Consider the following 20458-nt stretch of genomic DNA (forward strand, 5'->3'; position numbering starts at 1 on the left):
TACCATTGACCGGAAATTGAACTGGAACTGGACCAGCCATATAAACACTGCGGCTACAAGAGCAGATCAGAGGCTGGGAATCCTGCGGAGAGTCACTCACCTCCTGACTCCCCAAAGCCTGTCCACCATCTACAAGGCACAAGTCAGGAGCATGATGGAATACTGCCCACTTGCCTGAACGAGTGCAGCTCCCACAACACTTGAGATGCTCGACACCGTCCAGGACAAAGCAGCCACTGCTCAATTGGCATCCCATCCACAAACATTCACTCCCTCCACCACCGACGCACAGTAGCAGCAGTGTGTGTACCATCTACAAGATGTACTGCAACAACTCACTGAGGCTCCTTTGACAGCACCTTCCAAACCCACGACTGCTACCATCTAGAAGGACGAGGGCAGCAGACACACGGGGAACACCACCACCTGGAAGTTCCCCTCCGAGCCACTCACCATCCTGACTTGGAAATATATCGGCCTTCACTGGTAAACGGCAAATGTGAGCAAAACGGAGTCCATGAATTTCTCAACAAAGTCAGAGGTAAGACAATTTACACTATCTACCGTATATTCTAACGTTCAGGTAAGAATGAGGCAATGGGAATTAACAGGTAAACTGTGGTCGAACACACTGCACAGTACCATAAATGGCAAATGTGGCCAAAACAGAATCCATGGATTTCTCAACAATCCACCCAGGCATCAGTAAACGCCATTGAGTCAACCTGTCTCACTGAAACTTCGCCTCTCTCTGAGGGATTCCAGTCTGCACCTTTTGAAGATTCCCCCACCTTGGAATTCTCTTCAAAGACTGCTCCAACTTGGATGGCCTCAACGACGGCTGCCCCTTGTAGGGTTTCCAACTCGTCTCCCAAAATTCCCTCCCCCGGATTCCGACGACTGCACTCCAGCCCCAACTCAGGGGCGCAGCTTCGGCTCTTTGGCTGTGCCCAGTAGGGCACAACGGCCCCCGAAGGGATACCTCTGCCCCAGCGGCCCACGGCCTCCTTGGATCCTCAGGGTTTCTCCAGAGCCTGCTTCCGTGACCGGGGCTCAGACGGCATCAACTGCGGCCTGCTGCGCTCCTCCTACCCCCTCCTGCTCCTTCCCTCCCCCTCCTCCCATCCCCCCATCCCATCCCCTCTCCCCTCCTCCCCTCCCACCCTCCTCCCCTCCCCCCTCCTCTCCCCTCCCCCTTCTCCCCGCTCGATAGGCACCCCATCCACCAACATTCACTCCCTCCACCACCGACGCACAGTGGCTGCAGTGTGTGTACCATCTACAAGATGCACTGCAGCAACTCACCAAAGCTCTTTCGACGGCACCTTCCAAACCCACGACCGGCACCATCTAGAAGGAAAAGGGCAGCAGACACACGGGGAACACCACTACCTGGAAGTCCCCCTCCAAGCCACTCGCCGTCCTGACTTGGAAATATATCGGCCGTTCCTTCACTGTTGCCGGGTCAAAATCCTGGAGCTCCCTCCCCAACAGCACGGTCGGTGTAACTACACCACAGGGACTGCAGCGGCTCGAGAAGGCGGCTCACTACCACCATCTTCTCAAGGGGCAACTGGGGATGGGCAATAAATACTAGCTTAGTCAGTGACTTCCACACCCTGTGAATGAGTAAAATAAATAAATAAATAAAACATACATGGCTTTATCCATCGCGCGTGGTGTATAAAAACAAGGAGTTATGTTGAACTTGTATAAGACACCGGTTTGGCTTCAGCTGGAGAACTGTGTCCAGTTCTGGGCACCACACATTAGGAAGGATGGAGCCTTGGACAGATTGCCGATTGGATTATGGGAATGGTTCCGGAGGTGGGATTCTTCAGTGACGGAGACAGAATGGAGAAAACGGGGACCGTTTTCCCTGGAGAAGAGAAGGCCGGGAGGAGATCTGATCGAGGTGCTCAAGATCAGGAGGGGCCTGGACGGAGCCAAATGCGAGAAACTGTTCCCACGCGGGAAAGGATCAAGATCGACAGGGGTGACGGGCAAAAGAAGCGAAAGCGACAACGCGAGAAAAAATGTTTTCGTGCAGCAGGTGCTCAGGGTCTGGTATGCACTGCCGGAGAGCACAGTGGAGGCTTTCTGAAGGGAATTAGACTGTTATCCAAAAAGGAAGAATGTGCAAAGTGGCATGGAGAAGATGAGGAAGGGTGTGAGGGGTTGGGGCAGGTAAGAGTGTGGGGACACAGCTCAAGGCTTTTGGTCGAATGGCGTTTTGCTGCGCTGTAATAAGGGTGTGTGTGTGTATGTGTGTATGTGTGTCCGTCCGTCCTGTAATGGAGGCTATCCAGACCCACAGTGCCCCGCGGGGCGGAATAAGCCCTACACAGGGCTAGCGCGCAGGCGCACGAAAGCCCGGCCAGTCTGAGCTTGTGGGAGGAGAAAGGGGAGGCGAGCCGCGCAGGCGCGGTGCCGGCCAGCTGGCAGGAGACGCAGGCGCGGTGCCGGACGGCCCGCCGGAGGCAGGGGTCGCATGCGCGGTGCCGGCCGGACGGGTGAAAGGCGGGATCGCATGCGCGGTGCCGGCTGGAGGAAGGGGTCGCATGCGCGCTGACGGCCGGCGAGAGAGAGAGAGAGAGAGGTTTGAGCGACCGCCGCTGCCGCCGCCATCGGAGCTGGAGGAGGGAAGAGGGTGAGCCGATCAGACCTCTCGGGACCTTGTTATCCACTCCGACCACACAACATCCGAACGCTTTGTAGTCACCGGGCACCGTAACCGACCCGTGGTCCAGGTTTGTGTGGGCTGGATGTGGGGAGGTGGGGGGAGGCGGGGGGTCGGGGAAGGGCCGAAAGCCGCCATATTGTGGCTCCTTTGGGCTTCTCGCTCAGGCGCCCAAAATGGCGGCGCGCCTGGGCCGCGCATGCGCACATCCCGCCTTCCGGCTGACCCATAGAGGGCTTTCTGGAGCGCAGGGCATTGTGGGAGCTGCGGTCCGCCATGACTGAGCCTCCCTCAAGTTATATATTGCAACTCCGCTCCCCCACCCCACCTCGCCGCCACCAATACCCCCTCCCCACCACCACCACCACCACCAACAACACCTCTCCCCACCACCACCAACCCCCCCTTCACCACCACCAACAACAATAACACCCCCAACACCCCCTCCCCACCACCACCACCAACAATAACACCCCCAATACCCACTCACCACCAGCACCCCCCCAACACAGCCACCATACACCCCCTCACTGCCACCACCCCCCTCACCCGGGGGGGGTGGGGGGGGGACGAGTAAATTCCCCAGGCCGACAACCTCTTCACCACCCGCCTATTCGATAAGATCGTGGCTGATCTGATTGTGGCCTCGATTCCACTTTCCTGTATGCCCCCCTACTTCATAACCCTTGACCCCCTCATCGATCAAAAACCTGTCTAAATCGGCCTTGGATATAATCAGTGACCCAGCCTCTGAGAGCTGTCTGCGTCTGAATGTGTGTATGTGAGAGAGCTGTCTGATTGTTATGGGAGAGAGCTATCTGTGGCTGAGTGTGTGTGTATGTGAGAAAGCTATCTGTGTCTGAGTGTTTGTGAGAGTGTGTGTGTGTGAGAGAGCTATCTGTGTCTGAGTGGGTGTGTGTGAGAGCTGCCTATGTCTGAGTGTATGTGAGAGTGTGTGTGAGAGAGCTGTCTGAGTGCGTGTTTGTGAGGGAGCTGTCTGTCTGACTGTAAATGAGAGAACTGTCTGTGTCTGAGTCTGTGTATGTGAGAGAGCTATCTGTGTCTGTGTGTGTGTATGTGAGAGAGCTGTCTGTATCTGAGTGTATGTGAGAGTGTGTGTGTGTGAGAGAGCTGTCTGTGTCTGTGTGTGTGTGTGTGTGAGAGCTGTCTGTGTCTGAGTTTGTGTATGTGAGAGAGCTGACTGTCTGACTGTGTATGTGAGAGAGCTGTCTGTGTCTGAGTGTGTGTATGTGAGAGAGCTGTCTGTGTCTGAGTGTACGTGAGAGTGAGTGTATGTGAGAGCCATTTGTCTGAGTGTATGTGAGAGAGTGTGTGTGAGAGCACTGTCTTGTCTGAGTTTTTGTGAGAGTGTGTGTGAGAGCTGTCTGAGTGTATGTGAGAGTGTGTGTGTGTGTGTGAGAGCTGTCTGTGTCTGAGTGTATGTGAGAGTGTGTGTGTGAGAGCTGTCTGTGTCTGAGTGTATGTGAGAGTGTGTGTGTGTGAGAGCTGTCTGTGAGAGTGTGTGTGTGTGAGAGCTGTCTGTGTCTAAGTGTATGTGAGAGTGTGTGTGTGTGTGAGAGCTGTCTGTTTCTGAGTGTATGTGAGTGTGTGTGAGAGCTGTCTGTGTCTGAGTGTATGTGAGAGTGTGTGTGTGTGTGAGAGCTGTCTGTGTCTGAGTGTATGTGAGAGTGTGTGTGTGAGAGCTGTCTGTGTCTGAGTGTGTGTGCCTGACTGTATAGTCAGACTGGGCTATATCACCTTCAGTTGGACCGACAGCTGCACAGCAGAGTATGAAATGGCACTGGTTGTCAAGGTCACCATCAATTTCTATGCATGCTGTTCCTTCCGGGTGAAAGCAGACTTCGTAGCCAACATTCCACAGTTTTCCATGCTCCGTTATAACGGCGGGGGTGGGGGGTGGGGGGCGGTGGGGAGGTGTCTGAGAGCTTGAATGGCAGGAGAGGGTGTTTCTTCATCTTTTTTAAGCCGAGGGTAGCGGGACGAGCAGACACGTGGCTTTAGCAAGGTCGAGAAATTCCAAATTGTGCAGGGAATCCCAGCTACACAAACCTGGCTCTGTGGGCCCCATGTTTACATGGAGAAAGATATAGGAACCACAAAGTTGACTGCTCCATCAATGTTCAGTTGGTGTGTGCAAGCCTGCCCAGAACATCACCTTGGCAAGTGCCTGTTAAACTGACAGCAGTCGCAACAGTTTCACTCTGAGGCAGTCAGTCAGTTACCCCCAAGATCCTTGAGTCACTGTGACAAATGAGAAACGAAACTCAGAAAATGCTGGAAAAACTCTGCAGGCCTGTCAGTGTCTGTGGAGAGAGAAACAGAGTTAAAGTTTTGAGTCCCTGTGGCTCTTCTTCAGAGCTACAGAGAAATGGAAATGTGATGAAATTTATACTGTTTAAGGGAGGTGGAGCTGTGTGTGTGTGTCAGTGTGTGTGTGTCTCTGTCAGTGTGTGTGTGTGTGTCTCTGTCAGTGTGTGTGTCTCTGTCAGTGTGTGTGTCTCTGTCAGTGTGTGTATGTGTCTGTCAGTGTGTGTCTGTGTCTGTGTGTGTGTGTGCGTGTCTGTCTGTGTGTGTGTGTGCGTGTCTGTCAGTGTGTGTCTATGTCTGAGTGTGTGTGTGTGTCTGTCAGTGTGTGCGTGTCTGTCAGTGTGTGTGTGTGCGCGCGCACCTGTATGTGCGCACACGCATCTGCCTACCTTGCTGTCTGTGTGTGCATCTGTGTGCGTACTTGTGTAAAACTGTGAATCACTCCTTCCACAGGCCCCATTTCCCGTCTCTGCGAAGCCCTTGGTGAGATGGTCACGTGATTTCTTGGAAAGCCTGTGACTGAGGCGAGTCTATAAAGGGAGAGGGCGGGAGTCTGGAGGTGGTTTTTAAACAGCTCGAGCGAGCCGGGCAAGGCTCTAACATTCTCCTGGAGAGAAAGCAGCTCCTCCTCGACCCACCCCAGCTGCTGCTGGACCGAGATCGGGGGAAATGTGAGTTGCGTCTGGGGGATCGCATGAGCGTTCTGTTAAAACCTGCGTCCGTGTTGGAACTTTTAAATAAAATTATCCATTCACGGGACGTGGGTGTCGCTGGCTGGGCCCAGCATTTATTGCCCATCCCTAATTGCCCCCTTGTGTTCAAAGGGCAGCTAAGAGTCAGCCACATCACTGTGGGTCTGGAGTCATGTGTAGGCCAGACCGGGTAAGGACGGTAGATTTCCCCCTTCCCCTAAAAGGGGACATGAGTGAGCCAGATGGGGTTTTTTACGACACTCGCCAGTGGTTTCAGGGTCATCATTAGACTTTTAATTCCAGATTTTTATTGAATTCAAATTCCACCATCTGCCCGTAGGTGGGATTCGAACCCGCGTCCCCCTGCAGACCATCACCCCGGGGTCTCTGGAATACCAGACCAGCGACATGACCACAGCGCCACCTCCTCCCCTAAACTTGGGTTTGGATTCAATGGGACTGTCAGGGGGGTGATGGGACCACATCCTCCCTCCCCCTAACTCGCCCCTCCATCTCCCTAACTCCCCCCTCACCCTCCCCTAACTCCCCCCTCCCCTAACTCCCCCCTCCCCTAACTCCCCCCTCCCCCTCCCCTAACTCACAAATCCCCCTCCCCTAACTCCCCTTCCCCTAACTCCCCCCTCCCCTTCCCCTAACTCCCCCCTCCCCCTCCCATAACTCCCCCTCCCCCAACTCCCCACTCCCCTCCCCTAACTCACCCCTCCACTCCCCAACTTGCCCCCCACACCCTCTCCCACCCCCCCTACTCACCCCCCCACTCCCCCCATCCCTCTCCCCCACTCTCCCCACCCCTCCCCCCAACTCTGTCACTCACTCTCATATGCTCACTCACTCACACACTCACTCTCACACCCACTCACACTCTCACTCTCACACCCACTCACACACCCATTCACACACCCACTCTCACACACCCACTCTCACACACCCACTCTCACACACCCACTCTCACACACCCACTCTCACACACCCACTCTCACACACTCACTTTCACACACTCTCACACTCACTCTCACACACTCACTCTCACACACTCACTCTCTCACACTCACTCTCTCACACTCACTCTCTCACACTCACTCTCTCACACTCACTCTCTCACACTCACTCTCTCACACTCACTCATAAACACTCTCACTCACACACTCTCACTCTCACACACTCACTCTCACACACTCACTCTCACACACTGACTCTCACACACTGACTCTCACACACTGACTCTCACACACTGACTCTCACACTCTCACACTCTCACTCTCACACTCTCACTCTCACACTCACTCACACATTCACTCACACACTCATTCACACACTCACACACACTCATACACACACACTCACACACTCACACACTCACTCACACACTCTCACACTCACACACTCTCACTCTCACACTCACTCTCACACACTCACACTCTCACACTGTCTCACACACTCACTCTCACACACTCTCACTCTCACACTCATTCTCACACTCTCACACACACACTCACTCACACACCCACTTTCACATTCACTCTCACACTGACTCTCACTCACACACTCACATTCACACACTCTCACTCTTACACACTGACTCTCACACACTCACTCACACTCACTCACTCTCTCACACACTCACACTCACTCACTCTCTCACACACTCACACTCTCTCACACACTCACACTCACTCACACACACACACTCACACACACACTCACACACACACTCACACACACACTCACACACACACTCACTCACACTCACACACTCTCACTCACACTCTCACTCTCACACTCTCACTCTCACACTCTCACTCTCACTCTCACACTCTCACTCTCACACTCTCACTCTCACACTCTCACTCTCACACTCTCACTCTCACACTCACGCACTCTCTCACACATTCATTCTCACACACTCACTCTCACACTCACTCACTCACACAACCCACTTTCACACACACTCTCAGACACACTCTCACACACCCTCTCACTCACACACTCACACACACTCTCACATTCACACTCTCACTCTCACACTCTCACTCTCACACTCTCACTCTCACACTCTCACTCTCACTCTCACACACTGACTCTCACACACTGACTCTCACACACTGACTCTCACACACTGACTCTCACACACTGACTCTCACACACTGACTCTCACACACTGACTCACACACTGACTCTCACACACTGACTCTCACACACTGACTCTCACACACTGACTCTCACACTGACTCTCACACTGACTCTCACACTCACTCTCACTCTCACTCTCACACTCACTCTCACTCTCACACTCACACTCACTCTCACACTCACACTCACTCTCACTCTCACTCTCACACTCACTCTCACTCTCACTCTCACTCTCACTCTCACTCTCACTCTCACTCTCACACTCACTCTCACACTCACTCTCACACTCACTCTCACACTCACTCTCACACTCACTCTCACACTCACTCTCACTCTCACACTCACTCTCACACTCACTCTCAAACTCACTCTCACTCTCACTCTCACACTCACACACTCACTCACACTCTTACACTATCTCTCCTTCACACCCTCACCCTCACGCCCTCTCCCTCCCTCATCCTCTCCCTCCCTCACCCTCTCCCTCCCTCCGTCTCCCTCCCTCCGTCTCCCTCCCTCCGTCTCCCTCCCTCCGTCTCCCTCCCTCCGTCCCCCTCCCTCCGTCCCCCTCCCTCCGTCTCCCTCCCTCCGTCTCCCTCCCTCCGTCTCCCTCCCTCCGTCTCCCTCCCTCCGTCCCCCTCCCTCCGTCCCCCTCCCTCCGTCCCCCTCCCTCCGTCCCCCTCCCTCCCTCTCCCCCTCACGCTCTCCCTCTCCCCCTCACGCTCTCCCTCTCCCCCTCTCGCTCTCCTCTCCCCTCACGCTCTCCCTCTCCCCCTCACGCTCTCCCTCTCCCCCTCACGCTCTCCCTCTCCCCCTCACGCTCTCCCTCTCCCCCTCACGCTCTCCCTCTCCCCCTCACGCTCTCCCTCTCCCCTCACGCTCTCCCTCTCCCCCTCACGCTCTCCCTCTCCCCCTCACGCTCTCCCTCTCCCCCTCACGCTCTCCCTCTCCCCCTCACGCTCTCCCTCTCCCCCTCACGCTCTCCCTCTCCCCCTCACGCTCTCCCTCTCCCCCTCACGCTCTCCCTCTCCCCCTCACGCTCTCCCTCTCCCCCTCACGCTCTCCCTCTCCCCCTCACGCTCTCCCTCTCCCCCTCACGCTCTCCCTCTCCCCCTCACGCTCTCCCTCTCCCCCTCACGCTCTCCCTCTCCCCCTCACGCTCTCCCTCTCCCCCTCACGCTCTCCCTCTCCCCCTCACGCTCTCCCTCTCCCCCTCACGCTCTCCCTCTCCCCCTCACGCTCTCCCTCTCCCCCTCACGCTCTCCCTCTCCCCCTCACGCTCTCTCCCTCCCCCTCACGCTCTCTCCCTCCCCCTCACGCTCTCTCCCTCCCCCTCACGCTCTCTCCCTCCCCCTCACGCTCTCTCCCTCCCCCTCACGCTCTCTCCCTCCCCCTCACGCTCTCTCCCTCCCCCTCACGCTCTCTCCCTCCCCCTCACGCTCTCTCCCTCCCCCTCACGCTCTCTCCCTCCCCCTCACGCTCTCTCCCTCTCCCCCATGCTCTCTCCCCCATGCTCTCTCCCTCATGCTCTCTCCCTCACACTTTCTCTCTCTCCCTCATGCTCTCTCCCTCACACTTTCTCTCTCTCCCTCATGCTCTCTCCCTCACACTTCCTCTCTCTGTCTCTCCCTCACACCCTCTCTCTGTCTCTCCCTCACACCCTCTCTCTCTCTCCCTCTCCAGGATGACTGGCGTACCGAGCAGCACTCCCAAGCTGAAGCAATGGATGATCCAGCAGGTGGACAGCGAGAAGTACCCGGGCCTGGTCTGGGAGGACCGCAAGCTGGGAATGTTCCGGATCCCCTGGAAACACGCCAACCATCAGGACTACAGGCACGACAAGGATGCCGCCATCTTCGAGGTAAGCCCCCCAAAACCACCGCCTCACCCACTCGCCACCTTCACAGCAACTGCAGCCAAGGTCGCAGGTTGAGGCTGGGCTCGGTGCGCGGGTGGGGGGGGTGGAGGGTGTGGGGAGAGGAGCGGGGATGGCTCAGAGGGACAAAGGCAGAATGCGAGGCCAAGCCCTGGGCTCAGTCGACATCGCGACGATGGGAAATAATTTCTGTGGGTATTTCACGCCCAACAACAACAACTTAGATTTATATAACGCCATTAGAGCGAAGAAACCCTCCCAAGGCCCTTCACAGGGGGCAGGGAGTCAGTCCACGTGCGACACCGGGCCGAATGAAGCCTTCCGAAGGCAGACGACCCAGAATCTCGGTCTCCGAGGTCGGTTTTTAAGGAGCGTCTCAACAGAGGAGAGAGAGCGAGCGAGGGAGGTAGAGGGGTTGAGGGAGGGAATTCCAAGGCTCAGTGACGGGTGGGGGCAGGCACTGAAGGCAGGGCCGCCAATGGCGGAGCGCTCACCTTTCACCCTCAAGGGTCAAATCCAGTCTCAGGCTCGGGGTGGTGGTGAAGTGGGGAGGGACGGCATCACCCGGGGTTTGAATGAGAGCCTGGGTCAGATATTGCGATGTGTTTGATGGGGACAGTGTAGAGGGAGCTTTACTCTGTATCTAACCCCATGCTGTACCTGTCCTGGGAGTGTTTGATGGGGACAATGTAGAGGGAGCTTTACTCTGGATCTAACCCTGTGCTGTACCTGTCCTGGGAGTGTTTGATGGGGACAGTGTAGAGGGAGCTTTACTCTGTATCTAACCCCGTGCTGTACCTGTCCTGGGAGTGTTTGATGGGGACAGTGTAGAGGGAGCTTTACTCTGTATCTAACCCCGTGCTGTACCTGTCCTGGGAGTGTTTGATGGCTACAGTGTAGAGGGAGCTTTACTCTGTATCTAATCCCATGCTGTCCCTGTCCTGGGAGTGTTTGATGGGGACAGTCTGTGTGTGTTGTAACATAGGTACATGAGTCAGCCACTCGGTCTCTCGAGCCTGCTCTCATTCGATAGGATCATGGCTGATCTTCTACCTTAACTCCCTCACCTGGCACTATCCCCTTGATACTGTTACCACTTGGAAATCTATCGATCTCAGCCTTGAACATGCTCAGTGACTAAGTCTCCACAGCCCTCGGATAGAGAATTCTGAAGATTCACCACCTTCTGAGTGAAGAAATCCCTTCTCATCTCAGTCCTCACTTCCCCTTTATCCTGAGATGGGAGTTAGATCCATCTCGTTCTCCGCAGTAACAATCTGTCCTCTCTCTCCCGCTCTCCTTCTCTACCTTTCCTTCACTCTCTCGCTCTCTCCCTCGTGCGCTCTCCCTCGCACGCTTGCCCTCTCTCTCTCCATCTCGCTTACTCTCTCTTGCTCTCCCCCGCTTTCCCTCGCTCCCGCTCTCTCTCTCCCTTCCTCCTGCACTCTCACTCTCCCTCGCTCCCGCTTTCTCTCTCCCTTCCTCCTGCACTCTCACTCTCCCTCGCTCCCGCTCTCTCTCTCCCTTCCTCCTGCACTCTCACTCTCCCTCGCTCCCACTCTCTCTCTCTCCCTTTCTCTTGCACTCTCACTCTCCCTCGCTCCCGCTTTCTCTCTCCTTTCCTCCTGCACTCTCACTCTCCCTCGCTCCCACTCTCTCTCTCTCCCTTTCTCCTGCACTCTCACTCTCCCTCGCTCCCGCTCTCTCTCCCTTCCTCCTGCACTCTCACTCTCCCTCGCTCCCACTCTCTCTCTCCCTTCCTCCTGCACTCTCACTCTCCCTCGCTCCCACTCTCTCTCTCCCTTCCTCCTGCACTCTCACTCTCCCTCGCTCCCGCTCTCTCTCTCCCTTCCTCCTGCACACTCACTCTCCCTCGCTCCCGCTCTCTCTCTCCCTTCCTCCTGCACTCTCACTCTCCCTCGCTCCCACTCTCTCTCTCTCCCTTTCTCCTGCACTCTCACTCTCCCTCGATCCCATGCTCTCTCTCTCCCTTGCTCCCGCTCTCTCTCACTCTCACTCTTCCTCACACCGCTCCCTCACCCTCCCTCATCCCCGCTCTCTCGCCCTCCCTCATCCCCGCTCTCTCGCCCTCCCTCATCCCTGCTTTCTCGGTCTCCCTCATCCCTGCTCTCTCGGTCTCCCTCATCCCCACTCTCTCGGTCTCCCTTGCCCCCGCTCTCTCGCCCCCACTCTGTTGCCCTTCCTCGCCCCTGCTCTCACACTCCCTTGCCCCCGCTCTCTCACACTCCCTCGCCCCCGCTCTATCGCCCTCCCTCCCCCCGCTCTATCGCCCTCCCTCCCCCCGCTCTGTCGCCCTCCCTCGCCCCTGCTCTGTCACACTCCCTCGCCCCCGTGCTCTCGCCCTCCCTCGCCCCTGCTCTCTCGCCCTCCCTCGCCCCCGCACCCTCACCCTCCTTCGCTCTCTTGCCCCTGCTCCCTCGCCCTCCCTCGATCTCTCGCCCTCCCTCACCGCACTCCCTCACCCCTGCTCTCTCGCCCTCCCTCGCACCCCCCTCGCTCTCTCGCTCTCTGTCTTTCCAGGCATGGGCCAAGTTCAAGGGGGCGTACAAAGACAGGCACAGGTTGAACCCGAGGACGTGGAAATCCCGGCTGCGCTGCGCTCTCCACAAGAGCAGTGATTTCCAGGAGGTGCCCCACCGCTCGCAGCTCAACACCTTCGAGCCCTACAAAGTCTACCAGATCGTCGAGGACAGCACCGAGAAGAGTGAGTGAGCGTCCGCTGCTCGTGGTGGGGGTGGAGGGGTGTGGGGCAGAAGGGGAGGGTGGCATTATCAATGAGGGAGGGGGTTGTCGGTGAGGTGGGGGTGGGGAAGGTGCGTCGGTGGATGGGTGTCAGTAAGGTTGGGTTGATCAGCGGGCGGGTGTGGGACATGTATCAGCGGAGTGTTGGTTAATCAGCAAAGAGGGGATTTATCAGTGGGAGGTTATTTATCCGCAAGGTTGGCGTTTATTGGCGATGGGATTCACCCCCCCCGCCCCCCAACCGTTCCCCACCCTCTATCGGGCCCTGTCTCTCTCTCTTCTCTGACCCGTGTTTTCTGGGCTCTGTTCACAGAGAGCCCACCGTCGACCGTCCACCTGATCACGGTGAAAGTGCAGGGGTGCGAGACCGTGGGATCGAAGGACCCGCTGCACAGCTCCCCCAGCAGCCCGCTAGGAACAACGGAGAAGGTGAGGTTGGGGGGGTGGTGTGGGGGAGGGGGAGCATGGGGGCCGTGAGGAGGGGTGTGCAAGGATGAAGGTTTGTGCCATTTGGTGGCGAGGCAGGCAAGGGAGAGGAGGTGTCGAGGGGACCAAGTAGAGGGTGGCCTTCCTGTTCCATTTTCCCAGCAGGTAGAGAGTGACTCTCCTGTTCCTGTTTCCCAGCAGGTAGAGAGTGACTCTCCTGTTCCAGTTTCCCAGCAGGTAGAGAGTGACTATCCTGTTCCCATTTCCCAGCAGGTAGAGAGTGACTCCCTGTTCCCGTTTCCCAGCAGGTAGAGAGTGACTCTCCTGTTCCCAATTCCCAGCAGGTAGAGAGTGACTCTCCTGTTCCTGTTTCCCAGCAGGTAGAGAGTGACTCTCCTGTTCCCATTCCCCAGCAGGTAGAGAGTGACTCTCTTGTTCCCGTTTCCCAACAGGTAGAGAGTGACTCTCCTGTTCATCTTTCCCAGCAGGTAGAGAGTGATTCTCCTGTTCCAGTTCCCCAGCAGATAGAGAGTGACTCTCCTGTTCCCGTTTCCCAGCTGGTAGAGAGTGACACTCCTGTTCCAGTTCCCCAGCAGGTAGAGAGTGACAGTCCTGTTCCCAATTCCCAGCAGGTAGAGAGTGATTCTCCTGTTCCCGTTTCCCAGCAGGTAGAGAGTGACTCTCCTGTTCCCATTTCCCAGCAGGTAGACAGTGACTCTCTTGTTCCTGTTCCCCAGCAGGTAGACAGTGACTCTCTTGTTCCTGTTCCCCAGCAGGTAGAGAGTGACTCTCCAGTTCCCATTTCCCAGCAGGTAGAGAGTGACGCTCCTGTTCCCATTTCCCAGCAGGTAGAGAGTGATTCTCCTGTTCCCATTTCCCAGCAGGTAGAGAGTGACTCTCCAGTTCCTCTTTCCCAGCAGGTAGAGAGTGATTCTCCTGTTCCCATTTCCCAGCAGGTAGAGAGTGACGCTCCTGTTCCCATTTCCCAGCAGGTAGAGAGTAACTCTCCTGTTCCCGTTTCCCAACAGGTAGAGAGTGACTCTCCTGTTCATCTTTCCCAGCAGGTAGAGAGTGACTCTCCTGTTCCAGTTCCCCAGCAGGTAGAGAGTGACTCTCCTGTTCCCATTTCCCATTAGGTAGAGAGTGACTCTCCTGTTCCCATTTCCCAGCAGGTAGAGAGTGATTCTCCTGTTCCCGTTTCCCAGCAGGTAGAGAGTGACTCTCCTGTTCCTCTTTCCCAGCAGGTAGAGAGTGACTCTCCTGTTCCCATTTCCCAGCAGGTAGAGAGTGACTCTCTTGTTCCCGTTTCCCAACAGGTAGAGAGTGACTCTCCTGTTCATCTTTCCCAGCAGGTAGAGAGTGACGCTCCTGTTCCCATTTCCCAGCAGGTAGAGAGTAACTCTCCTGTTCCCGTTTCCCAACAGGTAGAGAGTGACTCTCCTGTTCATCTTTCCCAGCAGGTAGAGAGTGACTCTCCTGTTCCAGTTCCCCAGCAGGTAGAGAGTGACTCTCCTGTTCCCATTTCCCATTAGGTAGAGAGTGACTCTCCTGTTCCCATTTCCCAGCAGGTAGAGAGTGATTCTCCTGTTCCCGTTTCCCAGCAGGTAGAGAGTGACTCTCCTGTTCCTCTTTCCCAGCAGGTAGAGAGTGACTCTCCTGTTCCCATTTCCCAGCAGGTAGAGAGTGACTCTCTTGTTCCCGTTTCCCAACAGGTAGAGAGTGACTCTCCTGTTCATCTTTCCCAGCAGGTAGAGAGTGATTCTCCTGTTCCAGTTCCCCAGCAGATAGAGAGTGATTCTCCTGTTCCCGTTCCCCGGCAGGTAGAGAGTGACAGTCCTGTTCCCAATTCCCAGCAGGTAGAGAGTGATTCTCCTGTTCCCGTTTCCCAGCAGGTAGAGAGTGACTCTCCTGTTCCCATTTCCCAGCAGGTAGAGAGTGACTCTCCAGTTCCTCTTTCCCAGCAGGTAGAGAGTAACGCTCCTGTTCCCATTTCCCAGCAGGTAGAGAGTGACGCTCCTGTTCCCATTTCCCAGCAGGTAGAGAGTGACTCTCCTGTTCATCTTTCCCAGCAGGTAGAGAGTGATTCTCCTGTTCCAGTTCCCCAGCAGGTAGAGAGTGACAGTCCTGTTCCCAATTCCAGCAGGTAGAGAGTGACTCTCTTGTTCCCATTTCCCAGCAGGTAGAGAGTGACTCTCCCGTTCATCTTTCCCAGCAGGTAGAGAGTGACTCTCCTGTTCCCATTTCCCAGCAGGTAGAGAGTGACTCTCCTGTTCCTGTTCCCCAGCAGGTAGAGAGTGACTCTCCTGTTCCCATTTCCCAGCAGGTAGAGAGTGACTCTCCTGTTCCTCTTTCCCAGCAGGTAGAGAGTGACTCTCCTGTTCCCGATTCCCAGCAAGTAGAGAGTGACTCTCCTGTTCCTGTTCCCCAGCAGGTAGAGAGTGACTCTCCTGTTCCCGATTCCCAGCAAGTGGAGAGTGACTCTCCTGTTCCTGTTCCCCAGCCGGTAGAGAGTGACTCTCCTGTTCCTGTTCCCCAGCAGGTAGAGAGTGACTCTCCTGTTCCCGATTCCCAGCAAGTGGAGAGTGACTCTCCTGTTCCTGTTCCCCAGCAGGTAGAGAGTGACTCTCCTATTCCCATTTCCCAGCAGGTAGAGAGTGACTCTCCTGTTCCCATTTCCCAGCAGGTAGAGAGTGACTCTCCTATTCCCATTTCCCAGCAGGTAGAGAGTGACTCTCCTGTTCCTGTTTCCCAGCAGGTAGAGAGTGACTCTCCTGTTCCTGTTCCCCAGCCGGTAGAGAGTGACTCTCCTGTTCCTCTTTCCCGGCAGGTAGAGAGTGACTCTCCTGTTCCTCTTTCCCAGCAGGTAGAGAGTGACTCCCTGTTCCCATTTCCCAGCAGGTAGAGAGTGACTCCCTGTTCCCATTTCCCAGCAGGTAGAGAGTGACTCTCTGTTCCCATTTCCCAGCAGGTAGAGAGTGACTCTCCTATTCCCATTTCCCAGCAGGTAGCGAGTGACTCTCCTAATCCCATTTCCCAGCAGGTAGAGAGTGACTCTCCTGTTCCCATTTCCCAGCAGGTAGAGAGTGACTCTCCTGTTCCCGCCAGCAGGTAGAGAGTGACTCTCCTGTTCCTTGTTTCCCAGCAGGTAGAGAGTGACTCTCCTATTCCCATTTCCCAGCAGGTAGAGCGTGACTCTCCTGTTCCTGTTTCCCAGCAGGTAGAGAGTGACTCTCCTATTCCCATTTCCCAGCAGGTAGAGAGTGACTCTCCTGTTCCCATTTCCCAGCAGGTAGAGCGTGACTCTCCTGTTCCTGTTTCCCAGCAGGTAGAGAGTGACTCTCCTATTCCCATTTCCCAGCAGGTAGAGAGTGACTCTCCTGTTCCCATTTCCCAGCAGGTAGAGAGTGACTCTCCTGTTCCCGCCAGCAGGTAGAGAGTGACTCTCCTGTTCCATGTTTCCCAGCAGGTAGAGAGTGGCTCTCCTGTTCTCGTTTCCCAGCAGGTAGGGAGTGACTCTCCTGTTCATCTTTCCCAGCAGGTAGAGAGTGACTCTCCTATTCCCATTTCCCAGCAGGTAGAGAGTGACTCTCCCGTTCATCTTTCCCAGCAGCTAGAGAGTGACTCTCCTATTCCCATTTCCCAGCAGGTAGAGAGTGACTCTCCTGTTCCTCTTTCCCAGCAGGTAGAGAGTGACTCTCCTATTCCCATTTCCCAGCAGGTAGAGAGTGACTCTCCTATTCCCATTTCCCAGCAGGTAGAGAGTGACTCTCCTGTTCCTCTTTCCCAGCAGGTAGGGAGTGACTCTCCTGTTCCCGTTCCCCAGCAGGTATAGAGTGACTCTCCTATTCCCATTTCCCAGCAGGTAGCGAGTGACTTTCCTATTCCCATTTCCCAGCAGGTAGAGAGTGACTCTCCTGTTCCTGTTTCCCAGCAGGTAGAGAGTGACTCTCCTATTCCCATTTCCCAGCAGGTAGAGAGTGACTCTCCTGTTCCTGTTCCCCAGGAGGTAGAGAGTGACTCTCCTATTCCCATTTCCCAGCAGGTAGAGAGTGACTCTCCTGTTCCTGTTCCCCAGGAGGTAGAGAGTGACTCTCCTGTTCCTGTTCCCCAGCCAGTAGAGAGTGACACTCCTATTCCCATTTCCCATTAGGTGGAGTGTGACTCTCCTGTTCCCGATTCCCAGCAGGTAGAGAGTGACTCTCCTATTCCCATTTCCCAGCAGGTACAGAGTGACTCTCCTGTTCCTGTTTCCCAGCAGGTAGAGAGTGACTCTCCTGTTCCTGTTTCCCAGCAGGTAGAGAGTGACTCTCCTGTTCCCGATTCCCAGCAGGTAGAGAGTGACTCTCCTATTCCCATTTCCCAGCAGGTAGAGAGTGACTCTCCTGTTCCAGTTCCTCAGCAGGTAGAGAGTGACTCTCCTATTCCCATTTCCCAGCAGGTAGAGAGTGACTCTCCAGTTCATCTTTCCCAGCAGGTAGAGAGTGACTCTCCTGTTCCCATTTCCCAGCAGGTAGAGAGTGACTCTCCTGTTCCCATTTCCCAGCAGGTAGAGAGTGACTCTCCTGTTCCCATTTCCCAGCAGGTAGAGAGTGACTCTCCTGTTCCCGTTCCCCAGCAGGTGGAGAGTGACTCTCCTGTTCATCTTTCCCAGCAGGTAGAGAGTGACTCTCCTGTTCCCATTTCCCAGCAGGTAGAGAGTTACTCTCCTGTTCCCATTTCCCAGCAGGTAGAGAGTGACTCTCCTGTTCCTGTTTCTCAACAGGCAGTAAATGACTCTCCTGTTCCTGTTTCCCAACAGGCAGTAAGTGACTCTGCTGTTCCTGTTTCCCAACAGGCAGGAAGTGACGTCCCTTCAATCGATTCCCAGCAGATGGGGAGTGACAGCGGCTGCGATCCAAGTTCTGGCTGTGAAATGTCCGCCCAGGAAGAAGGTTCCGGTGAAACCACCCCACTGGAGGGGAGCCTGACCCCCAGCACTGAAGGTAGAGACTGAGGGCACAACGCCCACAACCCAGCAGCAGATGGGACCTGGGCAATGGGCCAGGCCCCCCTCTGATCTCCCGTCATTGGTTAAAGGGGCCCTGGCCTGCTCCTGCCCTCTCACCTCTGGGTGACAGGCGCCAGTGTTCACCAGCGGCAATGGCCTCCTGTGAATGAAAGCGGTATCGGTGATTGGGAAGGGCCTGCGATTGAGGGAGTGGTGGGCGAGGGAGGGTGGGGAAGTAAAGAGCGAGGGAGGGGGAGGGGGGAATGACGGGGTTGGAGGAGCGAGGGAGTGGGGGGGTGAACGGAGGAGCAAGGGTGGGTGTGGGGTGGTGAGCGGGGAGGGAGGAGCAAGGGAGGGGGGAGAGTAGAGCGAAGGAGGGTTTGGATGTGCGAGGGGAGGAGGAGGGGAATGGGGAGGGGTGCGGGAGGAGCGAGGGGAGAGGGGGAGGGAGGAGTGGGGGGAGGGAGGACCGAGCGAGGGAGAGGGGAAGCGAGAGGGGAAAGCGGGGCAGGAGCGCGCAGGACGGGCAATGGGGAACACGGTTGGGGGAAGGGTGGTGGAGGGGAGAGCAGGGGAGGGGGAGCGCGGGTCAGTGGGGAGGGAGGGGAGGGGTAGCAGTGGAGGCGGAGTGCGGGCGGGGGTGTTTTATCAGTGAGGATGCGGTCTCTCTGTAAGGCTGTCTCTCTCTCTCTCTCTCTCTCTCTCTCTCTCCTCTCTGACCCATGTTTACTATGGCTCTGCCCACAGAGAGCCTGCCCTTGGCCGGACCCCTGAGCACAGTGAAAGTGGAGGGCTTAGAGTGCGTTGGAATGGAGATCACACAGCCCAGCTCCCCCAGCGGAGAGCTGGGGATGACTGAAAAGGTGAGGAGGGGGGTTGGGGCTAGTTGGGGAGGAGGTGGTGTGTTCAGGGTGAGGGGGGTGGCGTTCAGAAGAGGAGGTGGCGAGGGGAGAGGAGGAGGTGTGGATGAGAACAAGCTGCCGGGAGCATTCTGGAGAGAACGTCTCTCCTGTTCCCGATTCCCAGCAGTTAGTGAGTGACTCTCCTGTTCCCATTTTCCAGCGGGTAGAGAGTGACTCTCCTATTCCCCTTTCCCAGCAGGTAGAGAGTGACTCTCCTGTTCCCATTTTCCAGCAGGTAGAGAGTGACTCTCCTGTTCCCGATTCCCAGCAGGTAGAGAGTGACTCTCCTGTTCCCATTCCCCAGCAGGTAGAGAGTGTAGAGAGTGACTCTCCTGTTCCCATTCCCCAGCAGGTAGAGAGTGACTCTCCTGTTCCCGATTCCCAGCAGGTAGAGAGTGACTCTCCTGTTCCTGTTTCCCAGCAGGTAGAGAGTGACTCTCCTGTTCCCATTCCCCAGCAGGTAGAGAGTGACTCTCCTGTTCCTGTTTCCCAGCAGGTAGAGAGTGACTCTCCTGTTCCTGTTTCCCAGCAGGTAGAGAGTGACTCTCCTGTTCATCTTTCCCAGCAGGTAGAGAGTGACTCTCCTGTTCCCATTTCCCAGCAGGTAGAGAGTGACTCTCCTGTTCATCTTTCCCAGCAGGTAGAGAGTGACTCTCCTGTTCATCTTTCCCAGCAGGTAGAGAGTGACTCTCCTGTTCCCATTTCCCAGCAGGTAGAGAGTGACTCTCCTGTTCATCTTTCCCAGCAGGTAGAGAGTGACTCTCCTGTTCCCATTTCCCAGCAGGTAGAGAGTGACTCTCCTGTTCATCTTTCCCAGCAGGTAGAGAGTGACTCTCCTGTTCATCTTTCCCAGCAGGTAGAGAGTGACTCTCCTGTTCCCGATTCCCAGCAGGTAGAGAGTGACTCTCCTGTTCCCATTCCCCAGCAGGTAGAGAGTGTAGAGAGTGACTCTCCTGTTCCCATTCCCCAGCAGGTAGAGAGTGACTCTCCTGTTCCCGATTCCCAGCAGGTAGAGAGTGACTCTCCTGTTCCTGTTTCCCAGCAGGTAGAGAGTGACTCTCCTGTTCCCATTCCCCAGCAGGTAGAGAGTGACTCTCCTGTTCCTGTTTCCCAGCAGGTAGAGAGTGACTCTCCTGTTCATCTTTCCCAGCAGGTAGAGAGTGACTCTCCTGTTCCCATTTCCCAGCAGGTAGAGAGTGACTCTCCTGTTCCCATTTCCCAGCAGGTAGAGAGTGACTCTCCTGTTCATCTTTCCCAGCAGGTAGAGAGTGACTCTCCTGTTCCCATTTCCCAGCAGGTAGAGAGTGACTCTCCTGTTCATCTTTCCCAGCAGGTAGAGAGTGACTCTCCTGTTCCCATTTCCCAGCAGGTAGAGAGTGACTCTCCTGTTCCCATTTCCCAGCAGGTAGAGAGTGACTCTCCTGTTCATCTTTCCCAGCAGGTAGAGAGTGACTCTCCTGTTCATCTTTCCCAGCAGGTAGAGAGTGACTCTCCTGTTCCCATTTCCCAGCAGGTAGAGAGTGACTCTCCTGTTCATCTTTCCCAGCAGGTAGAGAGTGACTCTCCTGTTCCCATTTCCCAGCAGGTCGAGAGTGACTCTCCTGTTCCCGTTTCCTAGCAGGTAGAGAGTGACTCTCCTATTCCCATTTCCCA

The 20458-nt window shown here is 55.9% G+C and overlaps 1 protein-coding gene across 8 annotated transcripts in view; it reads left to right on the top strand.

The window, feature by feature from the left end:
* The first annotated feature begins 2474 nt into the window (after positions 1-2474).
* Positions 2475-20458, top strand: part of LOC121273661 (interferon regulatory factor 2-like) — a 42756-nt gene continuing 24772 nt past the window's right edge. For 2 of the 8 annotated variants that reach the window (XM_041180805.1, XM_041180810.1), the window contains exons 1-7: positions 2476-2750; positions 5462-5679; positions 9535-9712; positions 12269-12452; positions 12804-12919; positions 17715-17898; positions 18651-18766. In XM_041180805.1, the coding sequence (XP_041036739.1) occupies positions 5678-5679; positions 9535-9712; positions 12269-12452; positions 12804-12919; positions 17715-17898; positions 18651-18766 (780 nt within the window). In that variant the 5' untranslated portion in view covers positions 2476-2750; positions 5462-5677. Of the gene's footprint in view, positions 2751-5461; positions 5680-9534; positions 9713-12268; positions 12453-12803; positions 12920-17714; positions 17899-18650; positions 18767-20458 lie in introns of all 8 variants that reach the window. The other 6 variants (XM_041180813.1, XM_041180809.1, XM_041180811.1 and 3 more) reach the window with 5 other exon arrangements.

Source organism: Carcharodon carcharias (genome assembly GCF_017639515.1).
Source record: "Carcharodon carcharias isolate sCarCar2 chromosome 27 unlocalized genomic scaffold, sCarCar2.pri SUPER_27_unloc_1, whole genome shotgun sequence".
Taxonomy (NCBI): Eukaryota; Metazoa; Chordata; class Chondrichthyes; order Lamniformes; family Lamnidae; genus Carcharodon; species Carcharodon carcharias.